This window comes from Caretta caretta, chromosome 5 (assembly GCF_965140235.1).
Source record: "Caretta caretta isolate rCarCar2 chromosome 5, rCarCar1.hap1, whole genome shotgun sequence".
In the NCBI taxonomy this organism is placed as follows: Eukaryota; Metazoa; Chordata; order Testudines; family Cheloniidae; genus Caretta; species Caretta caretta.
Window position 1 is genome coordinate 125331586 of NC_134210.1, and position 15222 is coordinate 125346807.

A 15222-nucleotide genomic window follows, 5' to 3' on the forward strand; every position below is an offset into this window, starting at 1 on the left:
TGCCTGCATAGCTAGTGTGGGGTCTCCTTGCTGAGGCCACAGTTCTGCTTTGGCAGATGGTGGACTGAGGTCAGGTCTTCCTTCTGCAGAACCTGAATGTCCTTTCCCAGGCACACTTCCCCAGAACCATGTATTACCAGTTACAGGGTGGCATGACTAGTCATGCAGGACTGCATCCCTTGCAGGGCTAGTCTGCTTCTCTCAGGACATACCTACAGCTTTATTCCTCTGTACATAGGAAGTGCTCCTGAGCTTGATCTTTTCCCTAGCTTTGTAATGTGTAAAACTAGGGTTTAATGTTACAATAAACCTCAACTGCATTCAAATTTCTGTCTGCTTAATGTGATTCCCTCCCTGGCTCATGCTCTGTAGAAACATATACTGTACAGGTGACCCCATGCCCCTCTTCTTCACACACACAAACCCCCTCCACCCACTTTCTCTGGCAGGGCTCCAGAATGGCTGAGCTCATCTCCTGGGTGAAGGCATCTCTTCAGGTGCCTCCATTTGACACTATTCCATTGAGACTTTTCTCATGTAGAAGAAGGCAACAGTGTTCTCCCCATTGAGAACACTCATCTGGCTTCCAGTGGGTAGCAAGGCAACATTACAGGCTCTGAGACCCAACTAACAGAGGGAAAGACCCAGGTTGTTGAGACAGGGCACTATGGTCTTGAGAGGAAATGGGGTGTGTGGAGAACTGAGAACTACTACTGGTAATGAGCAAAGTTAAAAGGGTCACATACAGTGGTGGGAGACTGCCGGGCCTTGCCTCTAGTCCAGTGCAAGAAGCTCAACAGGTTGGAAGTGTCTAGGAAAAGATGGTGAATTGACAACTCCAGGCAACTGGGATTTAACAAAACACACACAGGGAGACTAGCTGCAAGAGAGAGAGCAGCAGATACTCTTGCTGAAGCATGGACATCAGCCAGCCTGCATCCTTCCTCCCTGCCATTAGCCAAGCACCTGCGTAATCTTTCCTACTGCCTAGTGTAAACCTAGCCAGGCTAATGGCTCAGGGTTGTGGGAGATCCATAGTAGGACCAGTGCTGGGCTTGGAATGCATTTTCCTGAGAGCTTGTGTCTATGCTTGAAGTCACAAGTGGGTAGTGTCATCTAGGCAGCTCCATCACTTTTGCTTATCCTAACTCTGGCTTGAGCTATTAATAAGCTTCAGGCAAGGAAATGTCTCTCGGGTTCAGCACTGCAACAGCACCATGAGCAGGAATGGGTGTGTAGCTCTCAAAGATAGAGACTAGTAATCAAAGTGGTGATGGATGCAGCTCCCAGGGCTAGTTACTCCGGATCTCATTAACCAGGGCCTGTCTTGTACTCCCAGTGGACTGGGGATACACAGGTTTTCATAAGGTCCCTTCCAACCCCCATATTCTAGGAGTCTAAGAGGTCATCTAATCCAACCCCCTGCTCAAAGCAGGACTAATCCCCAGTTAAATCATCCCAGCCAGGGTTTTGTCAAACCCGACCTTAAAAACTTCAAAGGAAGGAGACTCCACCACCTTCCTAGGTAACGCATTCCAGTGCTTCACCACCCTTCTAGTGAAAAAGCTTTTCCTAATATCCCACCTAAACCTTCCCCACTACAACTTGATACCATTGATCCTTGTTCTGTCATCTGCTACCACTGAGAACAGTCTAGATACATCCTCTTTGGAACTCCCTCTCAGGTAGCTGAAAGCAGCTATCAAATCCCGCCCCCCCCCCCCCTTCTTCTTTTCTGCAGGCTAAACAATTCCAGTTCCCTCAGCCTCTCCTCATAAATCATGTGTTCCAGTCCCCTGAACATTTTTGTTGCCCTCTGCTGGACACTTTCCAATTTTTTCACATCCTTTTTGTAGTGTAGGGCCCAAAACTGGACATAGTACTCCAGATCAGGCCTCACAAATGTTGAATAGAGGAGAACAATCATGTCTGTCGATTTGCTGGCAATGCCCCTATTTACACAACCCAAAATGTCATTGGCCGTCTTGGCAACAAGGGCACACTGTTGACTCATAGCCAGTTTCTTGTCCACTGTAACTTCGAGGTCCTTTTCTGCAGAAAAGTCAGAAACTCCCTAACTGACAGTGAGCGATCACTGAGGCTAATTTGCCTGTGTAACTGGAAGTGTGTTACATACCCTGCTGTGTTCTGGATTAACAGAGGCCCCCTCCAACACACTAGCTAGGTGGAGCCCTGCTGGGGTGAGTAAAGGTCCTAGTCTGCTCCTTTTAGGAATATGGAAGAGTAAGTGCAGACTTCAGGAGTGCTGGTCAGCTAACATGACTTCTGTATCCAAGCCCAGTGAAGCTCTTTCCTCTTTTGTCCAAGTCTAATAAAATGTGTGATGTCAATGAGTGGATTTCACATCAACAGATATAAGCTTCAAACTTGGACAGAAGTGGGAGCTGGATTTTCTTTACGCCATGAAGAACATTGCAGCCTACGTTTCCCGAGCACAGCCCCTGCAACTAATCTTTCCGTAGAGAAGGAGCGGTTCTAACACATCCCCAAGCAGGGTCAGACCTAAGAAACCCGATGGAAAATGTTGCTGCACCACTCTCAAGTTATATAAAGCAAATTCAGTGACTGACTAACCCACCGGGTGCAGTATTTATTCAAAGAGCAGTGAGTTATTTCAGCAAACCACAAACCAATGAGCTCGAGTGTTTAATCCGAAGGCCTGTTGGAGGATCCACGTGTGAGCATAGAGATCACACCAGCTACACCCCAATGGTCTGAATATTAGAAGGAGGAATGGGAAAAGGAAAGAGATGCTTCCTGCCCCCAGCTGGCTTTCTCTCCTGGGTGGCACCCTCTGGATAATTAGTGATTGTAGCTGTAGATCCCAGGTAGGAAGACTTGTAGTGTGTTCTGAACATGGTTGGGCTTGCTTCTTCTGCTGGCTGCCTGTGTGGGAGGGCTATGGATGGGAAGGTGGTTTCTAAGCCCTGACCATGCAATGGTCTCTCTGTGCTAGGGATACTTGGACCTGTGCAGAGTCCTCTGGAACTCAGCTACTCTTCCCAACTGCCTGTTGAAGTTACTGGGGTCTGAGTAAAGGCAGGGGCTGGTTTGTGCAGGGCTCATTGTAGAATCAGAGCCTAAAACGGCCCCACTCTGGCCCTTGCAGCCACTGAAGCTGAAGATCGTGTGTTTAGATGGAGGCCCTCTCACATCCCTCTGTGGGACAGACACATGGGTATGAACATCTAGGCTTGCTTTAAAGGAGGGAGGTGAGCACCTGCCTCAGCCCCAGGCCACTGTCACTCTGCTCAGCTGCTCCAGGCATTTGCACTCCCTGCTTTGATTTTACTCCCTGTGTGAAAGGTGTAGGGAGGTTATGGGACGAAGTTATGCCTGGTGTGATCTGCTGTCACTCCGGCTGGGAAGGGCCCTGGCACTGGAGTAACTAGGCCAGGAATGATAATGGGGAGAGGGCAGAGCCGAGCATAGTGGCTATAACAGACACACACCCCCAAATTTTTCCCTGAGCTTGTCTCCCCACTTAGTGCTTCCCTGTGGCTGTGTCACCCCCAGCATCTGCCCAAATGCTCCCCAGATACCCCCTGAGCCTGGGGGTTCCACGTATTGAACTGACACTTATATTGGAACTGCTAACTGCCCTCAGTCTTTAACCCCTTATTGCCCAGTGTGGGGCTACCTAAGTCTCTTTGAGGTTCTGGGCTGAACTCACTTAGGCCTTGCAATGCTGAGAGGAGCAATAGCTAAATACCTTTAAAAACCTGTGCCATGTTCTCTTCCCTGGACAAGTCAACCAACAGGAAAGCTATAAATGAACTGAGGAGTATCTTGTGCCAGCTGGGCCAGAATAACTTCCCCAGCCTCTTCTGGAGTGGGCAGGAAAGGAAAATAATACAATAGCTATCAGCACTCTCCTCTCTTAGATGGTTTTACTGTCAAAAATCTTCTACACTGAAAATGTGACCAGGGAAATGGAGCGTAAAGGCGCTCTTCAGAGAGAACAACCGGAGTACTCTGAGAATATGAACCATTATTATTATTTGTATGACCGTAGCATTTCAAAGCCAAAATCAGAACTGGAATCCCATCGTGCTAGGTACTGTCTTAACACAGAGTAAAAGGCCTGCCCCAAACAGCTCATAATCTGAAACTAGGTTTGCCAGCCCTCCAGGATTGTCCTGAACTCTCCAGGAATTAAAGATTAATCTTTCATTAAAGATTGTCATGTGATGAGACCTCCAGGAACACATCCAACCAAGATTGGCAACTCTCACACCCTGTAACTTTTCATGGGCTCACAGCTCTCACTGGGCAAAGTAGAGAATGCAGCTGTGTGATTGGTCTCCTGAGCTGTCTGTCAAGTGTGTCCAGCCCTATGATGACATCAACACAGGAATATAATGGCTGAGACTTGAGGGAGGTCTGAGTATTGGTGAAGGATTAGTAGTGTGGAAGTTTGGTAAGATGTGTGGTTAACCTCTGTGTTATGTCTCTGGTTCCTAGGTTCTGTATCTGTTTTGATGGGGGCTCTTTTCTCACACAGAGTGTGACCCAATGTCTTGCCTGATAGCCAGTAGTGGCTAGGATTGAATGGTCAGAAGCTCTTAGCTAGTTTCAGTGCTTAATAGCTGTACTTGTGTAAAGCATTTTGACTTCAGTCTTCTGAGCAAATGGTCCAGGGAAGGAAACTATTTGCCTTCCAGACTGGGAGGCCTGGAGTAATGGTATGTTCTAGGAGACGGAGGCTTCCCTAGAGGAGAATAGAATATTTAACAAGGAGAACTAAATTAGAGTTTGGACTAGGGGAAAAATTCCTACTCACCTCTCGCCCTAAGGAAAGCTATGCTGTTCCCACGCAGGCATGGGGAAGAGGACTTCTGGTTGTGGTCTGAGTTCTGGCTTGTCCTAAAGATCTGCAGGTGGAAACACTTGACTGAGGTGGCTGATTCAGCTGAGACTGGAGTGCTGGGTAACCAATATGTATCTGAAACAGATAATGCAGGAAACACTAAAGGAAAACAGGCCTGGTGCCTTCCCATAAGGGAAATGCTTCCTGGCCCTAGCTTTCTAGTTAGTGGTCTCACTCTCGCCTCTAGGAGTGATGGTGTCAACTTACCTGAACTGGAATCTGTTTCTTTACCTGACAATAGAAGATATTTGTATTTTTACTAGCTAAATTGGCTTTAAAATGACCAGCCTGCCATAGTGGGCATCTCTTATGTAGACTCATAGATATTAAGGTCACAAGGGACCATTATGATCATTTCCTATGTAATCCAGTATCCAGGGAGACTCCTACACTACTCACTCAAGAGGTCCCTGAAGGCTCCCCAGTGGTACCTTCTGAATTCAGTGTTCTGTGTGTGTAGTCAATGGCTACTATCTTCAGCAGGATAACTTCTGTCAGTGATTGTACACTGGGACAAATGGAATTAGCCCCGGTACTATCTGGGAAAAGACTAAACTGGGAGGGTGCCTCTGATGAGCTGTGCAGGTGTCCTGGTGCTCCCCTTGGGAGGCATTGTTGGGCCTAGAAGTCTGAGGAGAAGCTTTGGGAGTGTGTAACGCCAAAAGACCTTGGTAATGGGCAGGATCAAACCTGGGACCTCTGGACCATAAGGCTCTTAGCTAAGACCGTAAAGCCGATAAATTAATCTCTGTCTCTCTAACTGGTCCTGGTGCCACGAGATGGGACAGAAGAACACACCCACAAGATGTGTGGATTACAAGTGCATCCCTGGGCTTGATGAACTGGCTGTTTCTGAGCCTGCCTTAGATCAAACGTTTAAGGGCTTGGCCTGCTCTCTGTAGAGACAGACTTACTGCAGGGGGACAACCTGGTCTGGCTCTTGGAGAAAATGGACCGGGAGCAGCTCTCCTGGTATTCCTACACAACATTGATTTCACTGTTTCCTGCTGTAGCCACTCAATATTCCTTTTTGGGTCTTGCAGGGACATCTCACTCCACCATGTCTGCTAAGGAAAATGAACCACAGGTGGAGATCCAGGCAGAGGAGCAACAGGTGGGTCCCTCCTGGGGAGACAGGTGTGCTTGGCAGCTGGAAGGGCTGTTCTAGCTTGAATGTCTCCACTGCTGGAGACAGGGACTCGTAACCACAACACTAGCCAATGACTCTAGCTCTCAGAGTGCCGTAGTCCCTGCCCACAAGTGCCTCCTGAATCCGTGAGGAGCACAGGTGACCCTGTGAATGCTGTCTGCATTAGAACACTGGCAAATCCCGTTGATTGCAATACCCAGTGGGGGCATTGTACCGGGTGCTGGACCGAGACATGGCTCCTGATCGAGAGAGACTGCACTTGTAAAGACAAAAGGTCTCTCCATTCCTGCTCTCGCTGATGGAACGAGACCGTGACACAGTTCTGTTTTGTTGGTGGGTGTGCCAGGACGAAAGCAGCGTTCCTGAGACCTTGCTGAATATTGGCAGCTGTTCCAATGGAACCAGGCTTCTGGGTCTGTAACTAATCTCACAGGCAGGCCACTGAAACCCAGCTGAAATGGACAGGAGACTGTCCTCAGAGCTGGGCAGTCTCCTACAGAATCAGTAGTTGCAGAGGAAAAGAGACAGGAGGGGCACATTGAGAAGCCAGGAGCTCTTCCTCAACTGACTCCTCTTTCCCTCCCCTAGACTGCAGGGGACAGGGTGGCTGGCCTGCCCTTGGTCAGATCTGCCTGTGAGATGGCCTCTGCCAGCTACGCTGCCACCAAAGAGACCCACCCAGCCATCAAAGGGGTCTGTCAGGTAGTAGAGACTGGGGTGAGGGCCATCACCTCTGTTGCCATCACTGGGGCACGGCCTATCCTGGACCAGCTGGAGCCACAGCGTGAGTAAGGGAAGGGAGGCAGGAACACTCCTGTGTGTGTGGTGGGGGAGGTGGGTCTGGGGGCAGGCTCAGCCTACAGTGGCTCTAGGCCCACTACTGAACTCGGCCTCCAACTGGCAGGAAACAGAATCCACAGACTCCCTTCTCCTGCTCCCCTGAACTCAGCAAGCTCCTAAACTTGATCTGGCCAAGGCATTGGCCTTGTGCGGAGGAGTTCTGACGGCTGTAGCAGCTGCTGGTAGATTCCTGCTCAGGTACCCGCGGTGAGCTGGGCCAGCCTAGAGGCAGGCAGTGCCCAGGCACAATCCCTGGTGTGCATGGCTGGCCCAGTACCACACAGCCACATGCACTGTGTATGGCACCTAATGCCATGGAGCAATACCTGCTAGAGGGCACAGGAAGCAGCTCCAAAGCTGAAAGGACCTGAGCCCATGGCAGGCACTGGAGACTCCTGAAACCCTCTAGGAGAAGCTGGGGGTGGATGAACAGATGACTGGCAGCCGGATCTCCTGAGTGCTAAACCTGGCTCTGAAACAGACTGGCTCCATAGCCTAGGGCAACTTGCCCAACCCCTCTTCCTTGGCTTTCCCATCAGTAACCTGGGGAGACTTGCTTAGGAACACCAGTCCTCCAATGTACACGGATTAGCAGCCCCACGAGATCTGTGCACATGAAGGAATTAAGGGAACAAGTTCTGTGGTTATGTTTCAGTTGCAGCAGCCAATGAACATGCCTGTCGGGGTCTGGACAGACTGGAGGAGCAGCTGCCCATCCTGCAGCAGCCGATTGAGAAGGTAACCACACGAGTGTCACGGCTGGTCCTGGAGCAGGATGAGGCTGTGGGCCCTTCACTTCTGCTAGGTGTTCAGTGACCTCTCTTTTGACCCCTTTCCCTCTAGGTGGCTTTGGATGCCCAAGAAGTTCTGCGTGCCACAATGGTGGGTGCCAAGGATGCAGTCTGCAGCCCGGTCACTAAGGCCAAGGATGCAGTGACCAGCATGGTGGGGATGGCCCAAGGGGCTGTCCAGGAGAGCGTGGAGGTGACCAAATCTGCCGTGACCAGCAGCATGAGCACAGTGATGGGCTCCCGCATGGGGCAGATGGCTGCGAGTGTCATAGACACAGCATTGGGGAAATCTGAGCAGCTGGTGGACTACTACCTCCCCATGACCGAGGAGGAGCTCGGTAAGATCCCCTCTGCTGAATACAAACCAATGTGACCCTGGTGTCTTCGGGCACGGCTTGGACTCACAGCTGTTCACAGAGCTCACAGCTGAGCTGCCAAAAGAGCCACCTCTCCTTAGGGCTAGCTTGCAACCTAGCTTGGCTACTAGCCCTCCCTTAGTTCCTTCATGCTGGGCCCTCTGCTTGCCCTGTCTGATGGCTCTGACGCTTCTCCCTGTGCAGCTACCCGCTACCTTACTGGTCGGTGCTGCAGGGCACCCAAACATGTCCTGGGGAAGATTGCATCGGTCACAATCTTTGGGAGGGCTGAACGCATCCCTGCCCATGTATCCTGGCCCTGCCAACCGGTGGTGCAAGTAGATTTTAACTCTTACCAGTATGGCAACTCATGGGAGGGACCCAAAAGCGGGGGGGAGGCACGTGACCCCCCCCAAACGACCCCACCCTGCCTTATGCGGGGGTCTCTACAGACTCCAGACAGGAGATGGAACTACGTGGAAGGGCTGGTGGGGGCCAGCTGGGGGGCAGTACAGCCAAACCGGAGGAGCTGCCAGCGTTCTGCTCCTTTCGCTGCTGCGGTTCCTGAGAGCCCTGCGGTTTTCAGCGGCTACCGAACATCATTCCAGTACGTCATCCCAGCAACAAATGTCTTAATGGTGCGGCGTACCTGACCTTACTGGCTTAATAGCACCACTGCTGCCAACTGACCCTTCCCCCTTCCAGCTGAGCTTGCCACAACTCCCCTGGAGGGGCCTGGAGAGGCTCCCGCAGAGCAGCGGAGTTACTACGTGCGTCTGGGTTCCCTGTCGAGTACGCTGCGCCAGCGAGCCTACCAGCACGCCCTGGGCAAGATGAGACAAGCCAGGCAGCGCACCCTGGAGGCCCTCTCCCAGCTCCAGCAAATCATTGACCTGGTAGGAACACGACCCCTCTCCCCTGCCCTGTAGCTGCTGTGGGTCACGGTCTCTGCAGCCTCCCATGCTCAGTGCCATTGGCACTGTTTGTTCCTGGGCCCAGCTGTGTCGCTGCAGTAGTGCTGCCCGCCTGCTGCTCACACCTAGCTGTGGGAGAGCTTCCCTGGCCAGCCGCCTCCTGCTCTTCCCAGCTAACTGCCCTCTCCCCCTGCAGATCAGCCATGCCAAGCAGGCCGTAGATCAGAAGCTTCACAATGGCCAGGACCGTCTGTACCAGATGTGGCTCCAGTACTGCAGGGGGAAGTTGGAAGGGCAGGAGGAACCAGACTCCGCAAACGTATTCTCCTCCTTCTCGCCCTGACAGCCTTGCTCCAGTGAACTCCCCCCATCTGCAGGGGAGACCTATAGATACTCCAGTCTCTTTCTCCTTCCAGCAGGTTGAAGCTCAGGCTCTAGCCATGTCCCAGAGCCTCACCCAGCAACTGAAAACCACCTGCCTTACTCTCCTGGGCAGCATCCAGGGCCTTCCCAGCACTATCCAGGATAAGGCCCAGCAGGTCTCAAGCAGTACAGAAGAGCTCCAGGCCTCCTTCTCCAGTGCCGGCTCTTTCCAGGATCTGTCCAGCAGTGCCCTTGCCCGGGGTCAGGAGATGGTGACCAAGGCCCAGAAGTCCTTGGATGAGCTCCTGGAATACGTGACGCAGAACATTCCCCTGGATTGGATCGTGGGACCCTTCACTCCTGCTGGAGACTCCCCACAGTGTCCTGATGAGCTGGTGGAGGAAGGAAAGAAGGTGGAGGCCTGAAGGGTTCCCCCTGCTGCTGGAAGGAATCCAGCTGAATTGCCTGCATAGCTAGTGTGGGGTCTCCTCGCTGAGGCCGTAGTCCTGCTTTGGCAGATGGTGGACTGCAGAAGGAAGAGCTGACCTCAGAATTACAGAACCTGAATGTCCTTTCCCAGGCACACTTCCCCAGAACCATGTATTACCAGTTACAGGGTGGCATCACTAGTCATGCAGGACTGCATCCCTTGCAGGGCTAGTCTGCTTCTCTCAGGACAGACATACAGCTGTCTTCCTCTGTACACAGGAAGTGCTCCTGAGCTTGATCTTTTCCCTAGTTGTGTAATGTGTAAAACAAGGGTTTAATGTCCCAATAAACTGCAACTGCATTCAAATTCCTGTCTGCTTAATGTGATTCCCTCCCCGACTTGTGCTCTCTACAAACATTTACTGTACAGATGACCCCATTCCCCCTCTTCTTCACACACCCCCTTTCTCTCTGGCAGGGCTCCAGAATGGCTGAGCTTGTCTCCTGGGTGAAGGCATCTCTTCAGGTGCCTCCATTTGACTCTCTTCCATTGAGGCTTTTCTCATGTAGAAGGAGGCAACAGCCCATTGAGAACACTCATCTGGCTTCCAGTGTGTAGGAAGGCAACAATACAGACTGTGAGACCAAGTAACAGAGGGAAGAGCCCAGTGTGTTATGGCACTATGGCCTTGAGAGGAAATGTAGGTTCTCAGCTTTCCACACACCCCTATTGGTAATGAGCAAAGTTAAAAGGGTCATATACAGTGGTGGGAGACTGCCAGGCTTTGCCTCTAATCCAGTGTAAGAAGCTCAACAGGTTGGAAGTGTCCAGGAAAAGGGATGGTGAATTGTTAAATCCCAGTTGCCTGGAGTTGCCAAACGCACCCCTGCGCACACACACAGGGAGACTAGCTGCAAGATAGAGAGCAGCAGACAGTCTTGCTGAGCATGGACATCAGCCAGCCTGCGTCCTTCCTCCCTGCTGTTAGCCAAGCACCTGCCTAACCTTTCCTACTTCCTAGTGTAAACCTAGCCAGGTCAATAACACTACAGGCACATGGCTCAGGGTTGTGGGAGATCCATAATCAGACCAGTGCTGGGCTTGTAATGCATTTTCCTGAGAGCTTGTGTCTATGCTTGAAGTCACAAGTAGGTAGTGTCATCTAGGCAGCTCCATCCCTGTTTCTTAGTAGCTCAAGCCTGAGTTAGGATAGAAAGGTCTCTTGGGTTCAGCACTGCAACAGCACCATGAGCAGGAATGGCTGTGTTGCTCCCAAAGATGGAGACTAGTAACAAAGTGGTCATCTCCTTGGAAAGGGCCTGCCTTGTTCTCCAATTGACTGAGGATACCAAGCTCTTCATAGAATATCAGGGTTGGAAGGGACCTCAGGAGGTCATCTAGTCTAACCCCCTGCTCAAAGCAGGACCAGTCCCCAACTAAATCATCCCAGCCAGGGCTTTGTCAAGCCTGACCTTAAAAACTTCAAAGGAAGGAGATTCCACCACCTCCCGAGGTAACCTATTCCAGTGCTTCACCACCCTCCTAGTGGAAAAAGTGTTTTCTAATATCCAACCTAAACCTCGCCCACGGCAGCTTGAGACCATTGATCCTTGTTTTGTCATCTGCTACCACTGAGAACAGTCTACATCCATCCTTTTTGGAACCCCCTTTCAGGTAGTTGAAAGCTGCTATCAAATCCCCCCTCATTCTTCTCTTCCGCAGACTAAACAATTCCAGTTCCCTCAGCCACTCCTCGTAAGTCATGTGTTCCCGTCCCCTAATCACTTTTGTTGCCCTGTGCTGGACGCTTTCCAATTTTTTCACCACCTCCTTGTAATGTGGGGACCAAAACTGGACACACTACTCCAGATGAGGCCTCACCAATGTCGAATAGAGGGGGACGATCACATCCCTCGATCTGCTGGCAGTGCCCCTGCTTATACAGCGCAAAATGCCATTGGCCTTCTTGGCAACAAGGGCACACTGTTGACTCCTATCCAGCTTCTTGTCCACTGTAACCCCTAGGTCCTTTTCTGCAGAAAAGTCAGAAACTCCCTAACTGACAGGGAGCAATTACTGAAGCTAGTCTGCCTGTGGAACTGGAGGTGTGTTTTAAACCCTGCTCTGTTATGGATTAAAAATGGCCCCTCCAGCAAACTCACGGGGAAGAGTGAGTAAAAGCAATAGCTAGGTGCAGCCCTGCTGGAATGAGTAAAGGTCTTAGCCTGCTCCTTTTAGGGATATGGAAGAGGAAGTACAGACTGCAGGAGTACTGGTCAGCTAATCTGACTTCTGTGTTCAAGCCCCGTGAAGCTCTTTCCTCTTTAGTCCAAGTCTAATAAAATGTGTGAGGTCAATGAGTGGATTTCACATCAGCAGATATTTGCTTCAAACTTGGAAAGAAGCTGGATTTTCTTTACACCATGAAGAGCATTGCAGCCTACATTTCCCCAGCACAGCCCTTATAGCTAATTTTTCCATAGGGAAGGGGTGGTTCTAACACATCCTCAAGCTAGGGTCAGCCGTAAGATACCACATCAAAAAGGTTGCTGGAGCAATCTCAAGTTATACAAAGCAAATGCAGTAACTGACTAACCCACCAGATGCAGTATTTATGGCACAAGGAGCAGTGAGTTATTTCAGCAAACCCCAGCATGATCCATCAACAGGCTCAAGTGTTTAATCCAAAGGCCTGTTGGAGGATCCAAGGTGTGAGCATAGAGATCACACTCGCTACACTCCAATGGTCTGAATATTAGAAGGAGAAATGGGAAAAGGAAAGAGATGCTTCCTGCCCCCAGCTGGCTATTTTTCCAGGGCACTATTGCCTGCATAATTAGTGACTGTAGCTACCAGGTTGGAAGACTTGTAGTGTGCTCTGAACATGGTTGGGCTTGCTTTTTCTGCTGGCTGCCTGTGTGGGAGGGCTATGGATGGGAAGGTGGTTTCTAAGCCCTGAGCATGCAATGGTCTCTCTGTGCTGGTGTTACTTGCACCTGTGCAGAACTCTCTGGAACCCAGCTACTCTTCCCAACTGCCTGTCGAAGTTACTGGGGGTCTGAGTAAAGGCAGGGGCTGGTTTGTGCAGGGCTCATTGTAGAATCAGGGCCTAACACTGCCCCACTCTGGCCTTTGCAACCGCTGAAGGTCGTGTGTCTGGATGGAGGCCCACTCACATCCCCCTGTGGGACAGACACATGGGTGTGAACATCTAGGCTTGCTTTAAAGGAGGGAGGTGAGCAGCTGCCTCAGCCCCAGGCCACTGTCACTCCCTGCTTTGATTTTACTCCCTGTGTGAAGGGCGATGGGGAGGTGATGGGAAGAAGTTATACATGCTGTGATCTGCTGTCACTCCAGCTGGGAAGGGCCCTGGCACTGGAGTAACTAGGCCACGAATGACAATGGGGAGAGGGTAGAGTCGAGCATAGTGGCTATGACTGACTCCCCCCTGCCCAAACTTTTCCCTGAGCTTGTATCCCCTCTTAGTCCTTCCCTGTGGCTGTGTCATCCCCATCATTTCCCAAATGCTCCCCTGAGCCTGGGGTTCCACGTATTGAACTGACCCTTATATTGGAACTGCTAACTGCGCTCAGTCTTTAACCCCTTATTGCCCAGTGTGGGGCAACCTAACTCTCTTTGAGCAATCAGCACTCTCCTCTCTTAGATTGTTTTAGTGAGAAAAAACCTTCTACACTGAAAATGTTACCAGGGAAATGGAGCATAAAGGCGCTCTTCAGAGAGACCAACGGGAGCCAAAATTGGCAACTCCGAAACCCTGTAACTTTTCAGAGGCTCACAGCCCACACGGGGTAAAGTTGGGAATGCAGCTGTGTGATTGGTCTCCTGAGCTGTCTGTCAAGTGTGTCCAGCCCCATGATGACATCATCACAGGAATATAATGGCTGAGACCTGGGGAAGGTCTGAGTATTGGTGAAAGATTAGGAGTGTAGAAGTTTGGTAAGATGTGTGGTTAAGCTCTCTACTATGTCTCTGGTTCTTTGGGTGTTTAGATGGGGGCTCTTTCTTCCACAGATTGTGACCCAATGTCTTGCCTGGTGGCCAGTAATAGCTAGGATTGAATGATCAGAAGCTCTTAGCTACTTTCAGTACTTTCTAGCTGTACCTGTGTAAAGCATTTCTAGCTGAGTCTTTGGAGCAAACAGTCCAGGGAAGGTAACTGTCTGCCTTCCAGACTGGGAGGCCTGGATTAATGGTATGTTCTAGGAGATGGAGGCTTCCCTAGAGAAGAATAGACTATTTAACAAGGAGAACTAAATTAGAGCTTGGACTTGGAAAAACTCTCCACTCACCTCTCTACCTGAGCTAAGCTATGTTGCCCCCATTCTGGGATGGGGATTGGGACTGCTGGCTGTGGTCTGAATTCTGGTTTGTCCTAATGATCTGCAGGTGGAAACACTTGACTGAGGTGGCTGATTCAGCTGAGACTGGAGTGCTGGGTAACCAATATGTATCTGAAACAGATAATGCAGGGGAAACTAAAAGAAAACAGGCCTGGTGCCTTCCTGTAAGGGAAATGCTTCCTGGCCCTAGCTTTCTAGTTAGTGGTCTCACTCTCGCCTCTAGGGGTGATGGTGTCAATTTACTTGAACTGGAATCTGTTTCTTTACCAGACCAGTCTTTAACTGACAATAGAAAATATTTGTATTTTTACCAGCTCAATCGGCTTTAAAATAACCAGCCTGCCATAGTGGGCATCTCCTATGTAGACTCATAGATATTAAGGTCAGAAGGTACCATTATGATCATCTCCTATGTAACTCAGACTCCGGGGAGACTTAAACACTACTCACTCTGGAGGTCCCTGAAGGCTCGCCAATGGTACCTTCTGAATTGAGTGTTCTGTGTGCGTAGTCAATGGCTACTACCTTCAGCAGGATAACTTCTGTCAGTGATTGTATTCTGGGACAAATGGAATTTTCCCTGGTATTATCTGGGAAAAGACTAAACTAGGAAGATGCCTCTGATGAGCTGTGCAGGTGTCCTGGTGCTCCCCTTGGGAGGCATTGTTGGGTCTAGAAGTCTGAGGAGAAGCTTTGGGAGTGTGTAACACCAACAGACCCTGGTGACTGGCAGGATCAAATCTGGGTCCTCCGGAGCTAAATGCATGAGCCTATACTGCATGAGCTAAAAGCCATAAGGCTCTTAGCTAAAGATGCAGAGCCGATGCGTTAATCTCTGTCTCTCCAACTGGTCCTGGTGCCACGAGATGGGACAGAAGAACACACCCAGAAGGTGTATGGATTACAAGTGCATCCCTGGGCTTGAAGAACTGGCTGTCTCTGAGCCTGCCTTAGATCAAAGGTTTAAGGCCCTGGCCTGTTCTCTGTAGAGAGAGACTTATTACAGGGGGACAACCTGGTCTGGCTCTCAGAGAAAACGGACCGGGGGCAGCTCTCCTGGTGTTCCTACACAACATTGATTTCACTGTTTCCTGCTGTAGCCACTCAATATTCCTTTTTGGGTCTT

The 15222-nt window shown here is 50.6% G+C and overlaps 1 protein-coding gene across 1 annotated transcript; it reads left to right on the forward strand.

The window, feature by feature from the left end:
* The first annotated feature begins 5840 nt into the window (after positions 1–5840).
* Positions 5841–9730, forward strand: LOC142072262 (perilipin-3-like). The gene is made up of 7 exons (XM_075128958.1): positions 5841–6005; positions 6630–6825; positions 7537–7619; positions 7725–8010; positions 8734–8924; positions 9139–9261; positions 9362–9730. Exons 1-7 carry the CDS (start codon positions 5841–5843, stop codon positions 9728–9730), a joined length of 1413 nt encoding a protein of 470 aa, XP_074985059.1.
* The last annotated feature ends 5492 nt before the right edge of the window (positions 9731–15222 follow it).